The sequence below is a fragment of the Trachurus japonicus genome, chromosome 4 (assembly GCF_045865225.1).
Source record: "Trachurus japonicus isolate A0001 chromosome 4, Traja_1.0".
Classification (NCBI taxonomy): Eukaryota; Metazoa; Chordata; class Actinopteri; order Carangiformes; family Carangidae; genus Trachurus; species Trachurus japonicus.
In genome coordinates, this window is record NC_140910.1 from 32,850,299 (window position 1) to 32,878,214 (window position 27,916).

Consider the following 27,916-nt stretch of genomic DNA (forward strand, 5'->3'; position numbering starts at 1 on the left):
CCTCCTCTGTTGCTCACCCTGAGGTTTCTCCGATTTTTCCCTGTTAAAAGGGTTTCCATGGAGTTTTTCCTCAGTGGATGTGAGGGTCTAAGGACAGAGGATGTTGTTATGATGCCATGTAAAAGCCCTTTGAGACAAACTGTTGGTAAAAATGGGCTGTACAAATAAAATTGCCTTGCCTTGCCTTGCCATCATGACCTGTGGAGGGCAGCACTACGCTGGACTCTGGTAAAACCTGCCGGAAATACCATAAGAAGAAAAAGAAGACGAAGACGCAGCGTGGTGACGTCATTTCCTCTGCGACGCTAGCACTAAAACACCGTGCATGTAGCATGTAGCGCGTTGCAGCAGTTTGTGGAGCCACTTTACAGCGTTTTACCGCCGATGGATCAATAATAATGTCCTGATCAGCGACGACTGAGTGAGTACCGATACACACGTTGGACCGGAGACGGAGCTGTGGACTGTGGACCGGGTTCGAGTCCCACAGCAGCTGTTAAAACACTCTGCTATAGGCAGCTAGCGACAGATGCACTTGGTCATTAGAATAGAATAAAATACAATAGGATAGTACTTTATTAATGATCCTTTTGCAGGAAATGATTATGTCACAGCAGCTCCTATAGAAGAGAATAAAGAGTACATAATATGAAATAACTCAGGCAGAAGGCTATAGCAATAATATTAAGGATACAGTAACACAATCTGTATGAAATAAGTAGACATAAAAGTTCAATTCAGTTAGTGCATTAGACTGATATGCACGACTGGCTGCACACAAAGATCCCACTTGAACCCTTTTCTCAAAAACATTACATTATTTATGGAGTTGTTATGGACAATAATGAATGGGACTTCCTGGTAAACAATAGGCCTATACTCTTTGGCAAATGTTACATACACAAATGTAAATATATGAAAGTGCAACCAAGTTCTATGTGTTTCAGAACGAGCTTCTCAAAGTCAAAGTCAGCTTTATTGTCAATTTAACAATATGCACGAGACATAAAGAGAATCGAAATTGTGTTACTCTCAGACCCTCGGTGCAGACAGTAAATAGACAGACAGACAATAAACATATAAAAAAATAATAATAAAACAATCTGCGAATCTAAAATACCATTCTAGAATAAATATGAATTAAAAAAACTAAGCTAAACTAGTAATAAAGCCCCTAACATAATGAAAAGTAAATATGCAATGAAACAGTTCAGTTTATTTGGAAAAATATGCTCTGCTACAAAAGATTTTTTTTTTTATTTGATTTTATTATATTTGATCTATTTCATGGGTGTTTTTCTTTCTCATGTAAAGTCTCTATTCTGCATTGAATGTTAATGATGTAAGCCTTTAAGCCATGTTGTTTGTACATGATTTTGTTAAAGGGACAACGAGGAGTTTTGGAAAAGCGAAGTGTTTTCTCACTACATTTATGAGCCTCCGCACCGTGAAATTCTTTGACCGGCGCAAGACAGACTCATGTTTTCATTCATCAAGAATTAAAGAAGAAGGTCGTTTTGGCTAATGCTGCGTTCCAGGCAGGCTTTTGAAACCGTAAGTTACAGCTTCAAATCACGACTTACGACTTTGTAGCGTTCAAGGCAACCCGCAACACGCATTTCTCCGACCTGTTTTACCTGTGAAAGTCACTATAACGGCCACTCGTAACTTCTGACCCGTGAACTCGTACCAGATCGAACTGGTACCACTTCACAGGTCGGAAAAACACGAGTTACGAGTTGCCTTGAACGCACCATAACTTCTTGTCAGCCGATGGAGTTAGCAGCCCCCGCCCTCGTCATGGATCTATTGGTCCTCGTCCCTACGTCACCACATTCACGGCGTCCCTTGGCTGCACACACAGAGAGGACTGCCCCTTTATGCCGTTCTCTCTCCTCATTGGATAAAACTTGTAGGATACGAGAAAAGTTTTCTCCTGGGCTCAGAGCAGAGCAGAGTGACTGAGAGACCCGTGTTTCGGTCCAAACACTCTATGTAAGTGATTGCTGTCGGAAGATAGAACTATTTAAGACTTATATTAACACAAAAATATCACTTACTTCTGCTTTAAAGTCAGAGGTTGGAAGACGATCACATACCGTCGTAGTTCCCACCATAAACGGAGATTCGGCGGCGTTATTCTCATGACTCGCCACGAAACCGAAAGTAAAGAAACGCTGGTCGGCTCGACCAGCATTTCCACCACCACTAATAATAACAAAATAACCATAGAGACAAAACCATAGATTTATCTAAAATGGACCATTAACAAGTGGTAACGGAGATTCATCCACATTAATATGGGACTTTTTAATAACCAAATAGAAACTCCTCGTTGTCCCTTTAAATAAAGCTGGAAAAAAAAAACTCAGTTAGTGCAGTGTAATGTAGCCGCCGCTGTGTGTGTGTGTTGTGTTTGTCAGGTGAGGATGTGACGGAGCGACAGCAGTGTGTTGTTGTGGTTGTGGTGCGGTGCGGTGCGTGTCCCGGGCCGGCGGAGGGTCTGAGCTCCGTGTGGCTGTCCCGTCGGCATGGAGACCTGGACCCCCAACCCCCGAGCCAAGCCCTTCGTCCCGCGGCAGCAGAGGAGCCTCTACCTCACCTGGAAGTACAAGCTGACCAACAAGAGGACCATCCGCCGCTTCTGTCAGGTCGGCTCACTGTTGTCTGTAGTAACACTAATAATGATGATCGGCCCTAGGATGTTGGTGGCCCCCTAAACAAGATTTTTGTTTGTGGCCCTGCACTCTAAGCGCAAACACCAAATCACTGGTTAAAACTGAATACAGACGTGTTTATGCCCTCTGAGGTTTGAGGCCATTTTCTCGACTTTTACATATTTTCTTAAATTTATCTTTTTAAGATACTTGCAGATGTAACAATAAGTGTTTTATGTCTAAATATTAGAACCTCCGCTGTAAGCACACTGAGGCCAGTTTGTCCTAGAACACTGTAGAAAGAAATAATTTAGGCCAAATGCTGGAAATTTGAGGTCTGCTTTATGAAAAAAATTCAAATCCCTTGTGAAAACACTCCTTCAGTCATGAGAATGAACTGTTTTGGTGCTTGAAATAGGATATGAATACAGTAATAGATAAGTGTAGAAAACAAGTCTAAAATGAAATTTTGTAAGATTGCTTTTTGAGCACAAATGTTGTCATTCTGCCGTTCTATTTTCACCAAATGTCTCAAATGTGAGATAAAAGAAGCTGAATATTGACTTCACATTACATATAAAGCTCATAGCTGCACGTGCAGACCTCAGGATGTTTAAATGACTTGATGAACCCCGGTACCTTTCTGATCATGTGGCCCCCCACCTAACGGCTGTGGCCCTAAACAACCGCATAGAGTGTTTATGCCAGGGGCCGACCCTGATGATGATGATGATGATGATGATGAACATGGAGCTGCTCCCACCTTTAACTCTCCTGTTATCCTTCTGTTTTCTTCCTCCACCCTTCCTTCTTTACTTCCTTCCCTTCGTCCTTACTTCTTCTTCCTTCCTCTTTTGATCCAATTGACCTGATCTGATCCCTCTCACTCTATCTTTCTTTCCTTCCCCTTTCCCTTCCTTCTTTCCCTTCTTCCTTCCTTGAACAAATCTGTTCCCTCCATCTTTCTTTCTTTCCACAATCCTTTTCCCCTCCCTCCCTTCCTTCCTTCTTTCTTTCTTCCTTCGTCTTCCTTCTTTGAACGAATCTGTTCCCTTCCTTCCTTCCTACCTTTTCCCCTTCCTTCTTTCCTCCCATCTTTCCCTTTGTCCTTCCTTCCTTCCTTCCCTTCGTCCTTACTTCTTCCTTCCCTTTTGACCCAATTAACCCAATCTGTTCCCTCCCTCTTTCTATCTTTCCTTCGTTTTTCCCTTTCTTCCTTCCTTCCTTCCCTTCGTCCTTACTTCTTCTTCCTTCCTCTTTTGATCCAATTGACCTGATCTGTTCCCTCTCACTCTATCTTTCTTTCCTTCCCCTTTCCCTCCCTTCTTTCCCATCTTCCTTCCTTGAACAAATCTGTTCCCTCCCTCCATCTTTCTTTCCTTCGTTTTTCCCTTCCTTCCTTCCTTCCTTCCTTCCTTCCTTCCTTCCTTCCTTCCTTCCTTCCTTCCTTCTTTGGAGTTTATTACAGTTCATCAGTGTTGTGCTGTTACTCTGAGACGTCAATGAAGACGTAGTGATGAAGGTTCAGCTCAGAAGCTGCTGCCACAGGACAGAGATGAACTAGAGTCATAATGAATGAATGAGTTCAGGTTTTAAAATTTATATGTTTTCTTCCTCCTCCAGGCCGGTGCTGTGCTGTTTCTGCTCATCACCGTCATCGTCAACATTAAACTCATCTTGGACACTAGAAGAGTCGCTAACGAAGAAGCAGCAGCACAAGAATATGGTGAGAAAAGACTCAACGTTTATCTATCTATCTATCTATCTATCTATCTATCTATCTATCTATATATCTATCTATCTATCTATCTATCTATCTATCTATCTATCTATCTATCTATCTATCTATCTATCTATCTATCTATCTATCTATCTATTATTTAAATTGGGAGATATATTGAGGAACCAACCTCATTTACAATAAAGCCGAGACAAAACGAAAACATTTGAAACAAACAATGAACGTATCAAAAATACCTAAAAGTGAAGTAAAAGTCATAAATTGAAAACAGAGAAGTCTGATTATAAACAGGAGCAATTGGAGGTAAAATAAGAGTAATTATGGATTTAAATTGTCCTAATGATAAGTGTTCAGGTCGCAGGTGCAACAGGAAGAAAAACTGGACTCTCCGAAAGAAGAGAGAAAACAGTTAATATAATATAATAATAAAATATAATAATAAAAAAGTTAATATGTGATGGTAAAAGACCAGTTAGGGCTTTAATGATCCAGAGTCCAGCTCGACCGTGTCTCCACATCTCCACATGTCTCCACTGTGTCTTCACATGTCTCCGCTGTGTCTTCCCCCCCTCAGAGGACGCAGCGCCCAACATGGAGACGCCCCGCAGGCCGGCCAGCGGGCGCAAGGTCCTGGACATTGAGGTGTACTCGAGCCGCTCCAAGGTCTACGTGGCCGTGGACGGAACCACGGTGAGTTAATATAAAACCACAACCAGTCGGTCAGTTCTGCACCAGGTCTACCACCGTTGTTGTTGTTGTTTTTTAGTTTTTTAGTTTTAGTTATTTCGGTCTTATAAAAACAAATACAACAGACAAATATAAAAGGTGTAAATACAAAACAAATCAGAACAAAAACACAACAAGCAATACAATTCACTTTGACCGAAACGGTGTAAGAGGCTGAAGCAGCAGCTTATTTTGCCTTTACCCTTCTTAAATTAACATTTTCCGTTCACTCATTTAAAATTTTTTTTACAGACAGCAGTTTATAAGCACACTGGTATTTTTAATTCAGTTTTATATTTATTAATAATAATATTATTTTTGAATAACTAATTGAATCTGTTAAGTGTGTTGCACAGTTTGATTTCTAATTCTAGATTATTCCATTGATTAACTCCTGTAATTGATTAATACATCTTTGTTTCACATTTGTTCGTACTTTTGCTTTTGTATACACATAAGTCCCTCTTAGTTCATATCAACGGGTTCGGGTCTGAAACATCCTCTGGAAGCAGATTACTATTTACTTTATACATCATTTGAGCAGTTTTGTCGTCCACAAGATCATAAAATTTTAAGATCTGTAGGTTTATGAAAAATTTGTTTGAGTCTCGATAATCGGCCCTGTTGATGATCCTTATTGCTCTCTTTTGTAATATATGAAAATTGGTTTTGTAATTGTTTTATACGCATGCCCCCAGACCTCTATGCAATAAGTCATGTATGGCTCAACAAATGTCCGATACAGTAAATGTAATGAGTATTTGTTGAGGATGTATTTTGTTTTATTTAATATTGCAATAGATTTTGATATTTGTCCACCTTGTGTCCGACCGGTCTGGACTCTGCTGGTCCTCTGCAGGTTCTGGAGGACGACATGCGGGAGCAGGGCCGAGGGATCCACGTCATCGTCCTCAACCAGGCCACGGTACAGAACCTTCATCACACCTGCTGCTCCTCTTCCTCCTCAGTGTCGCATGTTTCACTAGAAACAGCTGCTGGTCTGTCTAGGGCTGAGTATTAATCAGAAATGTTCGATACCAGTACCAATACAGATACCTTCACTTCGATACCGGTTCCTGAACGATACCAATTTTATAATATCAGTTCTAAAAAAGTGAAAATTACATTACACATTAAGGTACAAATCTTGAGTTGTATTTTTCTATTTCAACCAGCAGCTTTTCTAAGGGTTTTTTATTTTTTATTTTTTTATTTTTTTATTTTTCTTTTAGGGTGACTTTTAACCTCAGTCCAGGGACAACAGATGCAAAATAGCCTTTTGGCTAATTCTGGCATGTTTACATTTGTTTAAATGTTTTTATTAATGTGCAATGTCCCTGATCCTTAAACCTTTAAATAAAAAATAAAAAATAAAAATAAAAATAAGTAGATCACCCTGGCATTTGTTACAACTACATTGCAGTCACTTCATTTAGATGAATTTTGCAACCTGAAAATATTACTTAAAACTACTTTCATAGAAATGTTTTGTAGTTGACACATTAAGGTTTTTAAATAGGCTTCTGATTTGTTGAGAAAAAATGCAAACAGTGTTACAACTGTCCCTGGTCTGCCTGAACATGGCTGTCAGGTCGGCCTATTTAAAAAAAAAAAAAAAGGTGACTACGTGGTGGCCACCGGCCGTGATTCTCCAGAACACAGAGATGGTTAGTCCGCCACTGTTGCAGCTACACTAGTGCGCTTTAGCATTTTGCGAGCAGAGGCAACGCTGCTCTCGGGAATTACGTTAACGCAACGAGATACTGGAGCATTCTGTGCAAAGTGCCAGTTAATTGAAGCACGTGAAAGACAATGAAAATGGGACGTAAAAAGTGGACATGTCCGGGCAAAACGGGGCGTTCGCCCTGCATGCAGCAACCACGTAATGTTACAGCCGATCACCGGCAGCGTTATCAGGTCTTGATCACGTGATTAACCCCTGGGTACCGAAACTTGGCACCGAAAGACGAGGCATGTTTCGATACTCCACGGTACCGGAGCATTTCGTTCGGTGCCACAAAAGAAACGAAGGAGCAGAATGTGATTTAAATTAAATTCAAACTGGTAAAAATAAACAACATTTATCATGTGGTGTAACATATTTATTGATTTCTATTTGGATCAGACGGATCCAGTCCAACTGGGATAAAAGTTAGATTGTGTGATCTTGGATGTTTTTTTCAAAGGAGGTTAAATCGAAAGCAACTGGACTTAGTTATTTGTCTAGGAAGACATTTCACCTCTCATCCAAGAGGCTTCATCAGTTCATGTTCATGTTCGTAAACGACTGTCGTTGGCACTTGGAGTGACATCATCACCCTTGTGAACGCCCACACAAGAGGTTAAATAGTGAGTCTCCACACCAGTTAGTTGGACCAGTCCCAGCCTGGTCAGATGCTACATGAACTGATGAAGCCTCTTGGATGAAGGTGAAACGTCTTCCTAGACAATAACTAAGTCCATTTAACCTCCTTTGAAATACTATGACCTGGACAAATGAGAATATGCACCGGTGATCTTGGATGGAAAAACAAGGGATTTCTTCAAAATCCCGATAATTTAGGTCCAGATGAAACTGGATTAGAGTTTGTCCTGAGCTGAGCTGGTGTTGACTCTCTGTGTCTCTGTGTCTCAGGGTCACGTCATGGCCAAGAGGATCTTTGACACCTACTCTCCCCACGAGGACGAAGCCATGATCCTCTTCCTCAACATGGTGACCCGCGGCCGCGTCCTCATCTTCACCGTCAAGGTCGGTCTACTGTTTCTGAGAACCGTGTGTAAGCTTGTTAGGTATCCTGTCTATTCAATTTAATTCAAATAACTTTATTTATCCCCGAGGGACAATTCAAGAACACACATAGACAGACAGCAACTGGTTCTACAAAGGCAGCGTGCTACTAAACCAATCAGACGGTGCTGTAGGTTTCGCCACGGCCCATAGACGAGTAACGTGTCCTTTTCTCTTCATAATACAATAAACAATATTTTAACTGCAGCATTTTACAAATGTTTTTATGTTGTTTGATGTTCTGTTTGTTATTTCCTGCTGCTCGTCACGCCTTTGAAATGATCCCTCGAGGACAAATAAAGTGTTTTGAATAGAATAATCTCCTCTCCTTCAGCCTCGTGCTCTCTCTTCACACTGTTCGGTTATGGACATGAAGAAAAAATAATAATAATGTTACAAAAAATAGTTTCTTTGTTGCATAAAATTTGCAGTTCATTGTTATTCTCAGTGGTAGGTAATGTCTGTGTCTGTGTCTGTGTGTGGACACAGGATGTACCGTAATTTCCGGACTATAAGCCGCTACTTTTTTCTCACTTTTTGAACCCTGCGGCCGATACAACGATGCGGCTAATTTATAGATTTTTACTGGCTAACGGCCTCTGGGGGGCGCTCTAGCAGGATGCGCTAGTGAGACAGACATGTGGGGAAAGATTATGCGCCAAAGAAGACACTAGTTTTGAGTTTTGGTGCAGTGTTTTATTTTCTAACCAGGCATGTTACTGTTGTGTTGGTGCCGGTTTTCAGGCAGTTTGAAAGAAAGCGTCTTAAAGAGGAACTAAGCAGGATTTCTCCCGTGGCTCTGCTACATTTTTACCTTCATTAAAAAGCTCCGGAGTAGGCTAATTGTGATCTCTGGGTCTCTGCCTTCACCTGGCGTCTCACGGCTGTAAACCGACCTTGCAACATCACTACAGCTGCTGCCGGTGTTCCAGCTCTCGTCTCTGCACCGCGACACAAACACGCTCCGTAACCCGTAATCTTTTGTTCATGACGGTTAAGACTACACAAACACACACGCCGTAACGTCGTATGTTATGTAACGTTATCCACAGCTCCATTTATTGATTTTTCGCCGGCTTTGTTGTAAACAAATGCACATGGAGGAGAGGAGCGTAAACAAAACAGAGGAAAAGCGAGCGACTTGTATAGTTCCACACATGTTCCGTGTAGCCTACTGTCTTTCTGTGTAAATATCTCATGTTACAACATGAAAAACCTGCGGCTTATATTCAAGTGCGGCCTGTATATGTACAAAATCTATTTTCTTTTCAAATTTAGCTGGTGCGGCTTATATTCAGGTGCGCTTAACTCATTGAGTGCCAACCACGTAATTTCTCGTTTTTCGTTCCCATGCGTTGAGTGCCAAAAACGAAATTTTTCGTTTTTTGCTTTTTTTTTTAATTATGAAAATAGACACTTTAATACACATTATATGTAAATTTGGGGACTCTACGACGAGGAGAACTGAAATAGATGACGATCAAAGTCACATGACAGCTCATGATCTGGAAGTTTTTATCATAACTCAGCTTCTGCAAACGGAGTTCTGCATGCAGATGCAGCGCAGCTGCTCCGCTGCTGCTCCGCTCTCACCCGCGAGGCTGCAGCAGCTGGGAGCTGAACCAGGAAGCTCTCAGCCGACAGTCCCGCCCGGTCTTCATCTGGAGCAACACCGTGTCCTCCCCAAAGTCCTCCCGCGGTAAAATCTGATGGTCTCTGGACCAAAGCAGACCGGCACCACCGACCCGTACCACAGACGGACCGCGACCACCGGCGGGACCGGTGTTCGCGAGCCGCTGTGGCCGGCAGAGCCTCACGTTCCGCGGCGAGAGGCTGTGACACGGCACGGTGCGTCTGTGTTATTGTTGTTTAGTGGCGCCCCCCCCGCCCCCAATGGTGGTTTTGTGAATAGAACAACAATTGTTGTGTATATTTATCTTAAACGAGCCCTTTGATCCAGAAATGCGAGTGTCTGAAGAGCGACAGACACAAACGGCGCACCTTTCATAAAAGACGCTCTATCTCCTTTTCTAGAAAAAAAGGAGGGATTTTGGTGAAACCCAGCCATGTTTAGCTTGACTTTTCTCAGGAACGGAGGCACGTAGAAACAAACGGTTTGTGGCCATTTGAAGGATAAAGTTAAACCTTTCAAATGAGCTACAGTATGTGTTGGTGGCAATAATATAGAATACACTATGGCTCTAAAATAAAAAGTCAAATATGGTCTAATTTGCCGGTACACTTGACTAAAACTTTGGAAAGGAGCGCGGCACTTAGTCCGGAATTTACGGTAGATACTAACTTCATTTTTCGTGTTCCCCCTTTATTTGGAAAAGTGTTGAAAAGTATCGACATACATTTTGGTAACAATACCAATACAACGCTAACCGTGTGTGTGTGTGTGTTTCCGCGGTGCAGGACGAGGGAACGTTCCACCTGAAAGACGCGGCCAAGAACCTGCTGAAGACTCTGGGCAGCCAGGCGGCGCTCAACCTGAGCTGGAGGGACATGTGGACGCTGGTGGTGAAGAAAGGAGGTAGAGTACTGTACTTCCTGTTTGTCTTTGTGTTTGAGACAAATCCTAAAAGTATGATTGACAATAACAATCATGGAGTTTTACAGTGCAAGTCTTTAAAGGCCGTTTTCTCAGACTCTGAGTTAGAAATCTCCACTTCAGCAGCACTTACAGACACCAAACCTTCCACTTTGATCCCTTTCTATATTCTGAAGGTTTTTACAGAGGGGATTGTTGATATATCATTCACAGCCTCATTTATACAACATTTTATTACTAAAAACATGGTGAAAATATGAAGGGATGATGGAGTTTACAGTGATAATAACAGATATCCAAAATCCTCCTCTGTAAAAACTTCTGACTCTGATGTGTTAACAAAATAAAACAAGAGTCTTAAAAGTGGCTTTATCCATTGTTCAGATTTCTGTGCTGGAAAATTATGCAAATTAGCGCATATTTAATTAGACAACTGCTTCATTTGAATATTTGAACATAAAATTTGATAAAACTTGTAATACAAAATATATTTGTCTTGATGTGAGTGATAAACTTGTAAGTCTCATGGTGATATCTGTTAGTTACATTTTTTTACCCCATTCACTTAAAGGGATAGTAGCATTTTTTTAAAGTGGGGTTGTATGATCTCCAAATAGCCCCTAAGTACTTTATTAATTGCAGTAGAAGACTCTCTACACTCCTCCCGTTAGCAACGCCAGCCCATAATAGCCCTGCCCAGAGATTTACAACATACAGTGTTGTGAACAGACCCAAAGAAACGGCCTATTTTCACGGCCTAAAAGAGGTTTTACCTGGAAATACACAGTTCCATTGTTTGCTATAAGGGCGGAGGGATACGTGAGTTGGTTAGGTCCAAATAAAAACTGTGTTTTTCCTGCACTTTGAAGGGCTGGAAAAAATTATATTATAGTGAACAATGGAACTGTGTATTTTTTTTCAGGTAAAACCTCTTTTAGGCCACGAAAATAGGCCGTTTCTTTGGGTCTGTTCACAACACTTTATGTTGTAAATGTCTGGGCAGGGCTATTATGGGCTGACGTTGCTAACGGGAGGAGTGCAGAGAGTCTTCTACTGCAATTAAAGTACTTAGGGGCTATTTGTAGATCATACAACCCCACTTTAAAAAAATGCTACTATCCCTTTAATGTCTCTCTGTGGAGTTTTCTCATTGGCTCGATCCCCTGATGACATCACGGTGTTGATGATGACGTCACTGTGTGCAGGTCAGGTGTACGGAGAGAAACACTCCAAGTCTGCGGCTCTGTCCACGTGGGGCGACGCGGTGCTGCTGAAGACCGAGGTGCAGCTCACCGCCTCCGAAGGTACACACCCCATCCTCATCCTCATCCCCATCCTCATCCCCATCCTCATCCCCATCCTCATCCTCATCCCCATCCTCATCCTCATCCCCATCCCCATCCTCATCCTCATCCCCATCCTCATCCTCATCCTCATCCTCATCCTCATCCCCATCCTCATCCTCATCCTCATCCCCATCCCCATCCCCATCCCCATCCCCATCCCCATCCTCATCCCCATCCCCATCCTCATCCTCATCCCCATCCCCATCCCCATCCCCATCCCCATCCCCATCCTCATCCTCATCCCCATCCCCATCCTCATCCTCATCCCCATCCTCATCCTCATCCTCATCCCCATCCCCATCCTCATCCTCATCCCCATCCCCATCCTCATCCTCATCCTCATCCCCATCCTCATCCTCATCCCCATCCCCATCCTCATCCTCATCCCCATCCCCATCCCCATCCCCATCCCCATCCTCATCCCCATCCCCATCCTCATCCTCATCCCCATCCCCATCCCCATCCCCATCCCCATCCCCATCCTCATCCTCATCCCCATCCCCATCCTCATCCTCATCCCCATCCTCATCCTCATCCTCATCCCCATCCCCATCCTCATCCTCATCCCCATCCCCATCCCCATCCCCATCCCCATCCCCATCCTCATCCCCATCCCCATCCTCATCCTCATCCTCATCCCCATCCCCATCCCCATCCCCATCCTCATCCTCATCCTCATCCCCATCCCCATCCTCATCCTCATCCTCATCCCCATCCTCATCCTCATCCTCATCCCCATCCCCATCCTCATCCTCATCCCCATCCTCATCCTCATCCTCATCCCCATCCTCATCCCCATCCCCATCCCCATCCCCATCCTCATCCCCATCCTCATCCTCATCCTCATCCCCATCCCCATCCTCATCCTCATCCCCATCCCCATCCTCATCCTCATCCCCATCCCCATCCTCATCCTCATCCCCATCCCCATCCTCATCCCCATCCCCATCCCCATCCCCATCCCCATCCCCATCCTCATCCTCATCCCCATCCCCATCCCCATCCCCATCCCCATCCCCATCCTCATCCTCATCCCCATCCCCATCCTCATCCTCATCCCCATCCCCATCCTCATCCTCATCCCCATCCCCATCCCCATCCTCATCCCCATCCCCATCCTCATCCTCATCCCCATCCCCATCCCCATCCCCATCCCCATCCCCATCCCCATCCCCATCCCCATCCCCATCCCCATCCTCATCCTCATCCCCATCCCCATCCCCATCCCCATCCTCATCCTCATCCCCATCCCCATCCCCATCCCCATCCCCATCCTCATCCTCATCCCCATCCCCATCCCCATCCCCATCCTCATCCTCATCCCCATCCCCATCCCCATCCCCATCCCCATCCTCATCCTCATCCCCATCCCCATCCCCATCCCCATCCTCATCCTCATCCCCATCCCCATCCTCATCCTCATCCTCATCCCCATCCCCATCCCCATCCCCATCCCCATCCCCATCCCCATCCCCATCCTCATCCTCATCCCCATCCCCATCCCCATCCCCATCCCCATCCTCATCCCCATCCCCATCCTCATCCTCATCCCCATCCTCATCCCCATCCCCATCCTCATCCTCATCCCCATCCCCATCCTCATCCTCATCCTCATCCCCATCCCCATCCCCATCCCCATCCTCATCCCCATCCCCATCCCCATCCCCATCCCCATCCTCATCCTCATCCTCATCCTCATCCTCATCCTCATCCTCATGCTCATCCAGCTGCTGTGTGGGGAGTAAAACATCTGGAGCTGATCAATAGGGTTTAATCTGGATCAACATGATCTGGATGTTTAAATACCTTGTTTTACCTTCCAGGATCATGTAATCCATTTTACTTTTACCCCAACTGTTCAAAGAGCAGCATGGGAGTTTTATCTATTTGAAAATGTGCAGTTTTTCTCTTTTTTTTGTTTCTTCAACGTCTTCTAAACAGCCAGACTTGATCTGACCCGCAACAAACAAATAAAAAAGCAAATATACATGACTCAAATTCATTTGAATGTCCAGTAGTTGGAGAGGAAACAGTTAGAGTTCTTAATTTGTTGAATGATCAAAAGTAAATTTTATTCACTTTATCATTGTAATGATTGCAAAATATAAATCAGTGTGTATATATACTAGATGATAGATCTTGTGTATTTGACCAGTTTGAATTGAATATAAATCACATTTAGTTCCTGAATCCACCAAACTGCTGCGATCAGAATAATCCTGGTGTTCTGGATCAAAGTTTTCCTGATCAACAACACAACACACTCAGAATCTGGTTTTAGTTTTGAAACGACACATTTCCAAGATTTGATTCAATCCATGATCCAGAATCCAAATCGGATTAAACCTTTTGAACAACTGGAGTCCTGGTGATTGGTTCAGATAAACTAGTGCTTTTTTTTAACTGCACCTGTGTCATGTGACCGTGTGTGTGTGTGTGTGTGTGTGTGTGTGTGTGTGTGTGTGTGTGTGTGTGTGTGTCCAGAGGCCGAGTGCCACTGGGCCGACACGGAGCTCAACAGGAGGAGGAAGTTGTTCTGCAGCAAAGTGGAAGGATACGGCAGCATCTGCAGCTGTAAGGACCCGGCGCCCATCGAGTTCAACCCCGACCCGGTGAGACACACACACACACACACACACACACACACACACACACTGGTGACCTTCAGACGTCTTTTGCACAACTTCTCCACAATAATCATTTAATGACATTTATTTAATGAGAATACATCTGATACAGGATATAAACCCTTTATATCAGACTCAAAATAATGACAACATACAAAAAATGAACACAAATAAATCTACCATTAGAAACTTCAATAACCCAGACATAATATCACTATAACAGAATAATCCAAACATAACCTCAAAACAAAACAAAATAATAAAAAACGAGGTCTACAAATTCATAACCTCGCTTTATAATTATATAAAAAATCCTTATTTGACCAGAAATTATTAAGTCTATTTTTAATCATGATCAATTAATAAAAAAAAAAGAAGCATTTGTTTGAATAAAGATTTTTCTCCAGGTGTTAATCTGACTCTAGTTTGTTAAAACCTTTGACTTTTTAACGTAAATGTCTCCACATCTGGAAATAAACTTGATGCTTTACAGAAACACTGGAGAGATCTTCGTGTAGAACAAGCTGCTCTATACAATGTCAATCAATTGATCAATCAATCGAATAATATTATGAGTAGTTAATAATAAAAGATCGAGAATAAGAATAGAAAGAATCACACATTCAGATTCCTTCCGTCCTCAAAAATGGTCAAAATGTCAGAAATTCTATTTTCTAAACAAAAATCTGTTAATACATAAATTGCATCTTGACAGCATGGAAATGTTGCTGATTTGTTTTTAATAAGTGTTTTGCTTCATAAGAGAAAATCTGATGTTTAAAAATGTCACTCTCACATTGACTGCAGTTGTTCCCATGAGAGCAGAATTCAAAATGTTCTAGAAAATTTAGTTTTTGAGATAAAATTCTGATATTTGCCAAACTTCATCAACCATGAGTCCAGAATATTCTCATTTCTTTTTGAGAATATTCTTTAAAATGTTTATCACTAATACAACCTCGTTGCCTTGTAACATAAATAACAAAATTAAAGAACAAGTAACTAAATTAATGAAAAACAATAGATAGATAGATAGATAGATAGATAGATAGATAGATAGATAGATAGATAGATAGATAGATAGATAGATAGATGGGGAGATGAAGTGAAAAGCAACATGCAGCCGGTGTAAAGTTGTCGTCTCTTTCTGTCTGACTGAGTTGTGTTGATCTGGATTAATGTTCATATTCTTTTCTTCTTGCAGCTGGTCAACAACAACGTCTTCAACGTCCCGGTGGCCGTCATCGCAGGAAACAGACCCAACTACCTGTACAGGTACACAGCAACAAAACCACTGATCCATCAGCTGTTCATCTGTCTCCATAGAAACCTGACTCATGTCAGCCTCTGATTGGTCGGTTGTTTTTGTTGGTGTGTGTGTGTGTGTGTGTGTGTGTGTGTCCAGGATGCTGCGGTCGCTGCTGTCGGCTCACGGCGTCAACCCTCAGATGGTCACCGTCTTCATCGACGGATACTACGAGGTAACGACACCGCTGTATTTACTTCTTATTTCTCTTCTGGTGTTTCTGGAGGATCAAACCTCTTTGTGCAACACAGGAGTTTGAATTTAAAACCATGAAACCTCTTTTTATCAGTGTATTTTTCCTGTTATTGTCATTTAAAAATAAGTTATTAATTACTTTTTTTTTTCACCTCCCTTAGCGGATCTTTTTTTCTTTTCCTTTGTCTTTTTCTTTCTCATAATGTTTTTACTTCTTTTCTCACACAAAAGGACAGAAAAAAACTAAAACTAAAAAACAGACAGCATGAACAGGTGATTGACACCCTGACTTTTTATTTTGATTTTATTATTAATATAGCTTTTATTTGTTCTACCTCATTTTAGTGATTGATTTTATTGCTCTAATTTTATTGTTAATCTATGTTGGTAATTTATGCTGGTTTTTTTAATCTATATTGGCGGCACTGGGTTGTATTTATGTTGTGCAGCACTTTGGGCAACTTTTTATTTTTAATTTTTTTAAATAGATTTTATTGATTTTTATTGAAACAAAACATAAACAACATACTTTTAAGTGCTGTCTGTATTCACAAGATATCAAAACAGGAAGAGAAACCAACCATAAGGACGTAGCTCATGACCGTTATTACCCCAAAAAGTGAAAAAGACACCAGAAAAGAAAAGAGGTTGTGTTTAAATGTTCTGTATAAATAAAGTTTGAGTTGAGTTCAGTCGATACTGACGTTTAGTTTCCATGACGTCACTGTCTCCAGGTCGTTTTTCTTGGTTTTTTTTTGGTTTTTTTTACTATTTCCAAGTCAAAAGACCTGATTGGACGAAGGGATGAAATAACAGATAGATAACTGATAGATGATCAATAGTGCTGACGGGCCTGTGTGTGTGTGTGTGTGTGTGTGTGTAGGAGCCCATGGACGTGGTGGAGCTGTTTGGACTGAAGGGAGTTCAACACACACCCATCAGCATCAAGAACGCCAGAGTGTCGCAGGTAGAAAACAATGTTACTCCCTGTTCTCACTGACCAGACTATTTCACTTCTTCCTGTCTCTCATCCGTCTCTTCCCCCTGTCTCTTCTGTCTCCACCTCCTTCTCATACTTCCATCATATTCTCTCATTCCCTCTGCACCTTCTCTGCAATCTTACACAAGAAGTCATTCACACATGTGTACGCGCACACACACACACACATACATGCACATGCACACGTACATGCACACTCTCACAAGAGAAAAATAAACCTTTACCTACCTTTTATTCTTTATTTTCGCATTCTATTTGTATTTATTTCTTCATTATATACTGTATATATACTTTTTTCTTTTCTTTTCTTTTTTCATTTTACTAATGAAATTTACAAATTTTATTACTATTATCATATGTATATAGTATATGTGTGGCGGCCTGGGAAAACCCGTCGGATGTCGCTGACGTTCTATTGTGGCAAATAGCCAAAATAGGCACTATTTCCACGTTTTTGATATTTTGTGTGATTCTGGTACTTTGAACTCTCTACTACATCGTGGTGAATAAATATTTTAAGAAAACAAAACGGAAATACTTATTTTTATGTTTTTGTGGCGAGTAAAGCTTTCATTTTCACCTGAGACACAGAACAGCTGAGCTGCAGCAGCAGCGCTAGAGGAGACAGGTCCGTTGTTGTTGTTGAGGTAACATTCAAGGACCCTCCGAAAGCAGAGAATCCCGCGATTCAGATGCTTTTTTACAGCTCGTCTTTATCATAAACGGTTCGGAATTTATAATATGCTGATGTTTTGTTAAACATGTGCAAGTGCCGATTATACGTTCTGTTTAGCGCCGATGCTACGTTCTGTTTGGCATTGATGCTACGCTCGGTTAGCGCCTGTTCCCGTACCACGTGATTATACGCACCCTATACGGTCCCTTCTTGTCATAGAGGCACCATTCAAGGACCCTCGGAAAGCAGAATATCACACGATTCAGATACAGTTTACAGCTCGTCTCTATCATAAACGGTTCAGAAGTTGTTTAATGTTTTGTAAAACACTCGTCTTTAGAGGGTTAAAACAGCAACTTTCTAGTTAAAGCCATTTTTCTCACTTTTCAGTTTTTTGGTCATAATAGATTAAAATGCCCATAACTTTTGATCTGAGAGGGCTATCTCAGTTATTCAAACAGTTATGAATAGCTGGGAACTTCTAGTTTATGGAAATATCAAAAAATGAAAATGTCAAAATCCCACCATGTGAAGGGTTTTCCCAGGCCACCACACATATATATATGTGTCTTGTTTTGTTCTTGTCTCCTTTCTGTTTGCCTATTTGAAGTCTTGTTTGTATGATATTGTTATTTGTTAGTCACCCACGTTGCACCCTTGTAGTTTGTCTGTAGTATCTGTATGTCTTTACACTATATGGCACTATTAAAGAAAAAAAGAAAACAACAACAGCAGCTTTTACCTGCACAGGTGTGAAGCCTCGGGTCGTCATGGTAACCAGGGCTGTGTTTGTCTCTTGTCTCTCTCTCTGTGTGTTGCAGCACTACAAGGCCAGTCTGACGGCGACCTTCAACCTCCACCCGGTGAGCTCACACAAACACAACAAACTAGTCTAATAACGCATGTTTTAAAACTTAAAGGACAATTCCAGGCAAATTCAACTGGGGGCTGTATGTTCCTAACATTTTAGGTCTAAAAGAAGGAATCTGAAGGTTTCCAGTTTAATGTCTCCTGTTTTGCGGTAGTTGTGTCTGTCCCCGCGTCGCCACGGCAGCAATGATGAATGGGAGTGGATGTAAGTTCTGCTGCTTAGGCTGTTTCCATCCCTCAAAGCCACAGACAGCGTCAGATGGCGACTCAAACATGCACCGAGACGTTTATTTACTTCAAGCAAGTCGACATGTTTGTAAAACTAGATCTAATTCAAAGTCTGGCGGAGTCGAGACCCAAGTTGACGCTCGGTGTGTTCAGGTGCAGTGGGAAAAGCTCCCGCTTGTGTCATAAACACAGGAATATCAACTCTGGACTTGCTTGAAGTAAATAAACGTGCATCTGCTCCCATTCATCGTTGCCGTGGCGATGCGGGGACAGACACAACTACCGCAAAACAGGAGACATTAAACTGAAAATCTACAGATTCCTTCTTTTAGACCTAAAATGTTAGGAACATACAGCCTGAGTTGAATTTGCTCTGGAATTGTCCTTTAACCTCTTGATGTTTTGACTCTGAGCTGATGAATCGATCGATTGGATTGATTATCAGTCGTCAATAACTCGGTGTTATCCTGTGTTGTTGTTGTCTTCAGGATGCCAGTTATGCCGTCGTCCTGGAGGAAGACCTGGACGTCTCCATCGACTTCTTCAGGTGCGTTGGTTTCAAGACATCAACACTGTGACCAGTTTATTATAATGTTTTAATTTACTCTATTATCTCTCTGTTATTGCTGCACTATGTCAAGCCATTTTAACATTTAAAAGCCAGACTGGATATGTGTTGCTATCTGTAATTCAGTTTTGCAGAGTCAAAAAGAACATTTCAGATCCACAACTACATTCTTCCTATAGGACAAATGATGTCACTTTAACCATTCATGTGTATGGGGTTTGTCATTACAGATATCTACAATTCAGTTGCAGATATCTGCTATGTGAATTACAGATATCTGAAACTGAATTATGACTAGTACTAATTCCAGTTTGAGATATCTACAATTTGATTCTGACTAGTCATAATTCCAGTTCAAGATATCTTTAATTCACCTCAATTAAAGATATCTACATGTTCCTTTTCAGATCTGAAATTAAGTTTTGACTAGGCAAAATGAGATCTCAAACTGGAATTCGTACTAGTCGTAATTCAGTTACTGTAATTCACATAGCGGATATCTGCAACTGAATTATAGATATCTGTAATGACAAACCCCATACACATGAATGGTTAAAGTGACGTAATTTGTCCTAGGAAGAACGTAGTTGCAGATATCTTAAATGTTCTTTTTGACGAGGAAAAACTGAATTACAGATATCTTGAATAAAAAATCCAACTATTCAAAATGTAATTACGACAAGTCAGAAAGACGTTGTTGATATCTACAATGTTAATTCCGGAGAGTCAAACTTAGCTTTTAAATGTTAAATCTGCTTGCCATACTGCACAACTAATAAAATAAAATAAAGTGAACCAGCAGGGGGCAGCAGAGCTCATCATCATCGTCTACTCTGAGCTCGTTCTGATGTCGTTGTGTTGTCATGTACACCACCACCGGTCAGAAGCTTGGGCTTCAACTCCTCCTTCCTTACTTTATTTTTATTTTATCACTTTCTACATTGTAGATTCAAACTGCAGACATCAAAACTACAGTGTCATGATGCAAAAGATTGTCCCCCCCCGGTTTAAAATGTCTGTTAATGTTAAAAACAGTTCATCAGTGGAAGATGAAATGATCTCCTGAAGACATAAAGTTACAGACGATACATTCACTTTACATTTTAAACTAATAATACATTTTAATAATACATTTTATTTATAATGCACTTTACATTTAAGCAATCCCAAAGTGCCACAGTACAAGCTTAATTTAAAAAGGGACCCAAGTTAAGAAAAGTTAAGAAAAGACAATGAAAAGTGAATAAACTATAAACTATAAACTATATTATTTATTTTTCCTCTTTCATGTTTAAACAGACAGAAAATGAAAAGGGCCCTCAGCAAAGGTCTGGGCCCCTGCATAGTTAGTAGCTGTTTGCTACATACATGAGTTCCTTCATAGTTTCGATGTCTTCAGTTAGAAAGTGATAAAAATGAAATAAAGAAAAAACGTTGAAGGAGAATGTGTGTCCATACTTTTGATTGGTAGGCTACTGTATAGACTTTTATTTTAAAGGTCTAAAGTGAAATAAACTTTGGTTTGTTTAATTTTCTGCAAAATCAAAAAGTTTGACAAACTGTGTTTCAGTTTCCTGAGCCAGACGATCCACCTGCTGGACGAGGACGACAGCCTGTACTGCATCTCAGCCTGGAACGACCAGGTGAGTGAGTTACCTGCTGCTCTGCTCCACCTGCTGCAGCTCAGCTAAAGGTTTCTCTAGGTTTAGACAGTTTACCCTGAAGTTACAGAAGAGGAGAGGTCACATGTTGTCCTCAAGAAGTTTCAGGTTGTTCATGACGTTTTGTAAAAGAACGGTTCATTTAATGTACAAAAGGAAAATGTTCAGAATGTTTGTTGTTTATAGGTTATTATGGTCTGGTTTTGTTCTACTGGTGCGGCCGCCTGCAGATCAGATTGTCTCTGAGTTAAGATGAGTCTGACACCTGTGGATCAGAGTCGGTTACATAACGGAGGAGGAGGGAGGGAGGGAGAGAGAGAGAGAGAGAGACAGGAGGAGGAGGAGGAGGAGGAGGAAGAGGGAGAGGGGGAGGAGGAGGAGGAGGAGCAGCAACACGTGATGTCATCGATCAGTTTCCTTCTGACCCGAGGGAGAAACTGAGAAACTTCATCAGAACCTCAAGTTTCTGCTGCTGGGAAACATGACACTGACTCTCACTCCTCTTCTCCTCCTCTCTCTCCTCCTCTTTATCTTCCTTCCTCCTCTTCTCTTCTCCTCCTCTTCTCCTCCTCCTTCTTTCTCCTCCTCTTTGTCCTCCTCTTCCTCCTTCTCTTCCTTCTTCTCTTTCTCCTCCTCCTTCTCTTTCTTCTCCTCCTCCTTCCTCTCTTCCTCCTCCTTCTGTCTCCTCCTCCTCTTTCTCTTTCTATTTCTCCTCCTTCTCTTTCTTCTTCTCCTCCTCCCCTCTTTCTCTTCCTTCCTCCTCTTTCTTCTCTTTCTCCTCCTCCTCCTTTTCCTCCTTCTCCTCCTCTTTCTCTTCCTTCCCCTCCTTTTCCTCTTCCTCCACGTCCTCCTCTTAACCCCCCTCTCTCCCCTCCCACCTCCTCCTCCTCTTTCTTCTCCTCCTCCTCCTCCTCTTTCTTCTCCTTCTTTCTTCTCCTCCTCCTCCTCCTTTTCTTCCTTATTCCTCTTACTCCTCTTTCTCCTCCTTCTCTTTCTCCTCCTCTTTCTCTTTCTTCTCCTCCTCCTCTTTTTCTTCCTTACTCCTCTTCCTCCTCCTCCTCCCCCCCCCAGGGCTACGAGCACACGGCGGAGGACCCGGCGCTCCTCTACAGAGTGGAGAGCATGCCTGGTCTGGGTTGGGTGTTGAAGAAAAGTCTCTACAAGGACGAACTGGAGCCAAAATGGCCGACACCCGAGAAGGTGCAGCAGCTTCATTTACACTTCCTCAATCTCTGCTCTTCCTCTCTCCGTCTATTTTAACCCGATTCCCTCCGGCTGCGGGTGTCTGGTCACACTGAGCCAGTTTGTCTAAAAGAAGTCAACAACACCAACACATGAAACTTCTTTTCATTTTGTGCATCAGTTTTCAGAACCCAGAAAGTGACGTAACTCTCCACTGTCGCACTTTTCCACTCTTCATTTAAAAACCACAGTTTGACTGTAGATCGACCGCTCAGCTCAGTTCATGTTGACCACAGCTTTCTTCTCCTACTACCAATCAGTCATTCTAAACTTATTTGTAGAGCTCCTTTAAACTACCCAATGTAGTTTACATGATAAAATAATAAACAAAAAGGGGTAACACTTTATAATACTAAGTACACACCACTATTAAGCATTAGTTAAGCTTTAATAAATACTGAGTTCATCATTTATAACATATAAATACTCATTAGTATGTAGTTTATAAACAGTTAAAAATGTTTTACTCATCATTGATAAGCACTAACTGTATTTATAAACAACATACTAATGAGTATTAATGTGTTATAAATGATGAATTCAGTATTTATTAATGCTTAATAGTGTGTACCTATTATAAAGCGTTACCCAAAAAGGACATTTACACACAGAGACACACAAAATGAAAGTATTGAGGAATTAAAAACACCTGACAGGGCACCAGACTCACTTTTACACAGTGGCCCCCTAACTTAAAATATTAAGGGAGTGCACACTGTAAATCCACTTGCAAAGCAAATATTCACATTTCCTTTTCATTCATGATCCTCACACACATTGGTCTGACACCTGGAATGACAGATTCCAGATTCTTTGAGTCACCTCTTCCACGTTTCACCGGTGTTTAAAAAAAAAAAAAAGACAGATTTAATGGTTGTACATGTGCAAGCAGATGAGAAATGTACTTGCACGGTCTCAAAATTAAGGTGCAAAAAGCCTCCATTTAGAGGCGGAGCGAAGCCCTGACTCAGGAAACACTGTCTTTTACACTTGCAGTGGGAAAAACACTAGAGAGGATAAATATAAGATAAAGTAGGTAAATGGTAGGGGTGTGACGATACACTCAGCTCACGAGATCGAGACGAGACGAGATTTTAAGAAAGCTACATGACTGGACCAACAGACTTTTATTTAACCGAGTTGCACATGCATTTTGAAATGTTTTATTGTAACTCTTTACATGCATGATGTAAGCATGAGCTTTAAATACATTTCTTCTTCCACAAATTGAAAGTAAAACTAAAATTTATAAAAGAAAAAAAAAATTTTTTTTTATAAAATTAAATTTTTTTTTTTTTTTTTCAAGTGCAAACAATATTATGTGCAGTGTTTCCTCTAGGATTTTTTTAAAGTAGTGGCAGCGACCCCAACCCCCCCCTTCCCCCCAGTGCCATTTCACTACTCGGAGACTCGGATTTTTAACGCAACGAGAAATATCGTCGAGTTTAATCGTCACACCCCTAGTAAATGGCATATAATAAAACACTCTCTGTGTCTCTGACTCTCTGTCTCTCTGTGTCTCTGTGTCTCTGTGTCTGTGCTGCAGCTGTGGGACTGGGACATGTGGATGCGGATGCCGGAGCAGAGGAAAGGCCGAGAGTGCATCATCCCCGACATCTCCCGCTCGTACCACTTCGGCATCATCGGCCTCAACATGAACGGATACTTCCACGTAAGAACTCAAAGACAGAAAAACAGAAAGATCAAAGTCTGAGTTGTAATTTAACCCCTGACCCTGACTGTGCTGCTGCTCCGTCCTGCAGGAAGTCTACTTCAAGAAACACAAGTTCAACACTGTTCCCAATGTGCAGCTGAAGAACGTCGACAGGTGTGTGTGTGTGTGTGTGTGTGTGTGTGTGAACTAGGGGATAAAATCGATACAGGATACTGTCACAATATTTTGCATGGAAACACTGTATCGATATATGGACGCCAAGTTTCAATCTTTTATTGTTTATTGTAACAGTTGCTTGTTTTGTCCACTAGATGGAGCTGCAGGAGCACCGTCCACATCTTAGCATTCATGTACAGTTGTGCTCTAAAGTTGACATTCACTGGCAGAATTTGTGAAATTTCAGAAAATATAATTGATAATGCAACAAAACCTTTTTTATTCAGAGTTAGTGGCTGGGCGAAGCCATTTATTATTATCACACAACTGTGTTTCATCTTTATAAATCCTATAAATGATAAGTGCAAACACCAAAATGGCTCCTGATCAAAAGTTTACATCCCCTCAAAGTTTGACCCTGATAATAATATACAGGGGGATGGACACTCTGCTGGATTCTGAGCAAAAGAACTGTCTAAAGTCCTGAGGGTCGGAGGTTGTTCAACTTTATAAAACAGAAAAATTATATAAAAAGATAATCAGAGACTTGAGAATGCCAATCAGCAGAGTTCAAGCTCTCCTATGAGGGATTCTGTTGATACAGTCTGGTACCATCAATAATGTGTTGGTCAGACTCTCTAATGATCTTTCTTTTTTTTTTATTGTGTTATTTTAATTTGAATCCCATTTTAAAAAAAAAAGAGAGAAATCTGTTTTGTCTGATCACTCATGTTTTCTTAATGAATGGTTCACAGTTACAACATCTTCCAGGGTGTGTAAACTTATGAGCACAACTGTAGTTGTAGTGAATAATACAAACAGTTCAGTTTGTCAGATGCTTGACAAAAAAAAAAATTGTTGATGCTACCAAAGTTTCATTTGCAGTTGAAAAAAAGCTGATAAATAAATGTAACGCAGCATATTGAAATGTTTAGTTTAGTTTTAGTTTAGTTTATTTATTTATTTCATTCATTTATCGAGCATAAAAACAAAAACTAAAATAAATAATGACAATACTGTAACTCTTGAATGAAAGGGGGCAGAAAGAAGCAAACTTATATTGTCTACCCCTTGTTACAACGAATTAATTCACAAATTAGATAGTACATACATCGAAGCAAAGAAGAAATGGAAGTAGAAGAAATGTTTTTAATATCGCAGTAATATGGTATCATGCTGATATCGTAGCAAGTGAAGAACTAACTCTGTTGTTTTCCTGCTCCACAGTTTGAAGAAAGAAGCGTATGAAGTGGAAATCCAGACTCTGCTGAAGTAAGTCGTGTTATATTGTTATAGTCGTGTTATGTTGACTAGATAATAAAAGTTCTAATAGTGAGAGTGATAGAGGGAGTAGATGTCGTCTTGTTGTCTGAGTAGATAGAAACCAGAGAGTCATGAGACTGTGAAAGAGATAAAAACTACAAAGATGGCGGCCGTGTTCCTCTCTGCAGGGAGGCCGAGGTTCTGGACCACAGTAAGAACCCGTGTGAGGACTCGTTCCTCCCGGACTCGGAGGGGAAGACCTACGTCATGTTCATCAAGATGGAGACGGAGACGGACACGTCCACCTGGACCGAGCTCGCCAAGGTAACGGAGGTCAAAGGTCACGGGCTCAAAGAGCAGCAGGAAGCGCTGAGTCGGTGGTAATCACACCTGTGTGTAGGGCTGGGACGATACGCTTTCCTCCCGATTCCATTCTTCTATGATTTTTTTGGATGCCGACTCGATTTAAATTGCGATTCTACGATATTGCAAATTTTCTCGATTTTTAGTCTGTCACCAGTGAAACAGGTGAATGATTATGATTGTCTACAGACTATTCCAGGAACCATGTTTCCCCAAAAAATACACAGTCAGTTTTTAAGATTTATTCAGCAGCAATATGTTTACTCTCTTTTCAAAAGCCTGGACTGCATAAAAGAGGTAAAAATAAAAATAAAAACCGGCTTCTGAAAGCTTTCTGACAAAATGAGATCTAGACGGAGGTAAACTGCTACATTTTAACATTTATCTGCACACAAACACTGTAGGAGCCTATAAATGAACATACTCCATTATAAAGTGAACTTAAACCCTTTTGTAAACCTTAAAACCTCTCTGTATGTAAAAAAAAAGAAAAAAAAGGCAAACAAATGCACATTGCACAATATATATATATATTTTTTTATTCTAAAAAAAAAAAGATTTTTGAAAAAAAAAAATCGATTTAAGAATCGTCAAAAAAAATATTGCGATACTTATGTGAATCGATTTTTTCTCCCACCCCTACCTGTGTGTGTGTGTGTGTGTGTGTCAGTGCCTCCATGTGTGGGATCTGGACGTCAGGGGAAACCACCGCGGTCTGTGGCGACTCTTCAGGAAGAGGAACCAGGTGCTGGTGGTGGCCACGCCCATCTCGCCGTACTCGTGAGTACAAGCTGACTCTACTGAAGTCTGCACAGTACACACACCTGCACACACACACACACCTGTATAGGAACACACAACAGAAAGGTGTGAGGCGTTCAATGGTCAATATCCTTTATTTAACCAGGTAAAAATTCATTGAGATTTAAAACCTCTTTTCCAAGAGTGACCTGGCCCAGACGGCAGCACACAACAGCTCAGTTGCACATCACACAAGACTCAAATAAAATACAATCACACATTTCAGGAAAACATGATTAAACAACGCAATCACACAGTCCGATTGAGCTCAATTCTCTGTCTATTATAATTGACCTGAATTCACCCAGAGTTACAAGATGAGTCAGTTTCAAGTCCTTCTATCTGCACATCATTCCAGGTCGACGGGGCAGAACATTTAAAAGCCTTTTTGCCCCGTTCTGTTCTCACTCTCGGGACCTGCATCTGTATAATGTCCTGAGAACGCAGCTGAGGCCATATCGGCTGAGGTTTCTACACATATGTACACACAAATATGTAGGCAAAAGTCCAAGAATAGATTTATAAATGAGAGAGTCTACAGACATACAAAGATGGACAATGTGCGACGGCATATGTGTGATATACAGTATCCAGATTCTTTAAATACTGATCAGGTGCGTTCATAAAAAATGGTAACATGCTGATGCTCTGATGGATGGATAAGTTTGATCCAACAAAATAAAACATTTTCAAATTACTGCCATGACACCAGTTAGTTACCATAACAACAAGCCCCTCCTCTCTCTCCAGAGTGAAGAAACCGGCCGGCGTCGCTCCGATCCACCTGGAGCCTCCACCCAAAGAGGAGGGAGCAGCGGTGGAGCAGCTGTAGACACACACACACACACACACGCACACACACACACACACACACACACACACACACACACACACACACACACACACACACACACACACACACACACACACACACACACACACAAACACACACACACACACACACAAACACACAGAAGCCTTAACACTTCTCCACTGGGAACTACAAACTACACACCTTCTTCCTGGATGTTGAACTGAGGAATTCTGGGAAATGGAGTTTTCATTGTTATTTCTAAACACCAGAGGGACTCACATAACACTACAGACTGCAGCACCGACGCCGTCCTGTGGGAATCGAACGTTGGTTGAACTGCTGCTGAACCAGCCGGGTTTTTGTTCGTTTGTTTCATGGGGCCGCCGGCCGTTACCATGGCAACACGGCTCTGTTTGGGTTCAGCCGGAGCTGTAACGAACGCTACAAACGAAAAACAAACTCACTTGCTTTTATTCTCTTTTTTTTGGGAAACTACTGACTGCTGAGTGCTCTGTCCATCTCGTACATACTGTATGTTTTAACTTATCTCTATTTATTATTTACCAGCGGTCGGTCGATCTAAACGGTCTAAACCGGTTCAGTTCAGTTCAGTAGCTTGTTTGTTAATTTGTTTTTAAAAAAACCACTTTTATGGATTT

The 27,916-nt window shown here is 41.6% G+C and overlaps 1 protein-coding gene across 1 annotated transcript; it reads left to right on the top strand.

The window, feature by feature from the left end:
- The first annotated feature begins 299 nt into the window (after window positions 1-299).
- On the top strand, window positions 300-27,419 carry pomgnt1 (protein O-linked mannose N-acetylglucosaminyltransferase 1 (beta 1,2-)). Its single transcript, XM_085775231.1, has 22 exons — window positions 300-421; window positions 2,424-2,651; window positions 4,281-4,383; window positions 4,973-5,088; window positions 5,984-6,049; window positions 7,760-7,873; window positions 10,331-10,448; window positions 11,672-11,770; window positions 14,297-14,424; window positions 15,644-15,714; window positions 15,845-15,920; window positions 16,824-16,907; window positions 18,438-18,479; window positions 19,203-19,261; window positions 20,853-20,925; window positions 22,015-22,143; window positions 23,732-23,857; window positions 23,949-24,013; window positions 25,244-25,288; window positions 25,468-25,603; window positions 26,313-26,422; window positions 27,194-27,419. The coding sequence occupies exons 2-22, from the start codon at window positions 2,532-2,534 to the stop codon at window positions 27,273-27,275; spliced, it is 1,962 nt and encodes a 653-aa protein (XP_085631357.1). The 5' UTR covers window positions 300-421; window positions 2,424-2,531; the 3' UTR covers window positions 27,276-27,419.
- Window positions 27,420-27,916: the final 497 nt, after the last annotated feature.

Excerpts from the sequence above, each read along its gene's own strand:
- pomgnt1 (XM_085775231.1), top strand. The coding sequence starts at position 2,532 with ATGGAGACCTGGACCCCCAACCCCCGAGCCAAGCCCTTCGTCCCGCGG. Across the intron at positions 5,089-5,983 it reads TGGCCGTGGACGGAACCACG|GTTCTGGAGGACGACATGCG; the intron begins GTGAGTTAATAT and ends GGTCCTCTGCAG. Across the intron at positions 7,874-10,330 it reads TCCTCATCTTCACCGTCAAG|GACGAGGGAACGTTCCACCT; the intron begins GTCGGTCTACTG and ends TCCGCGGTGCAG.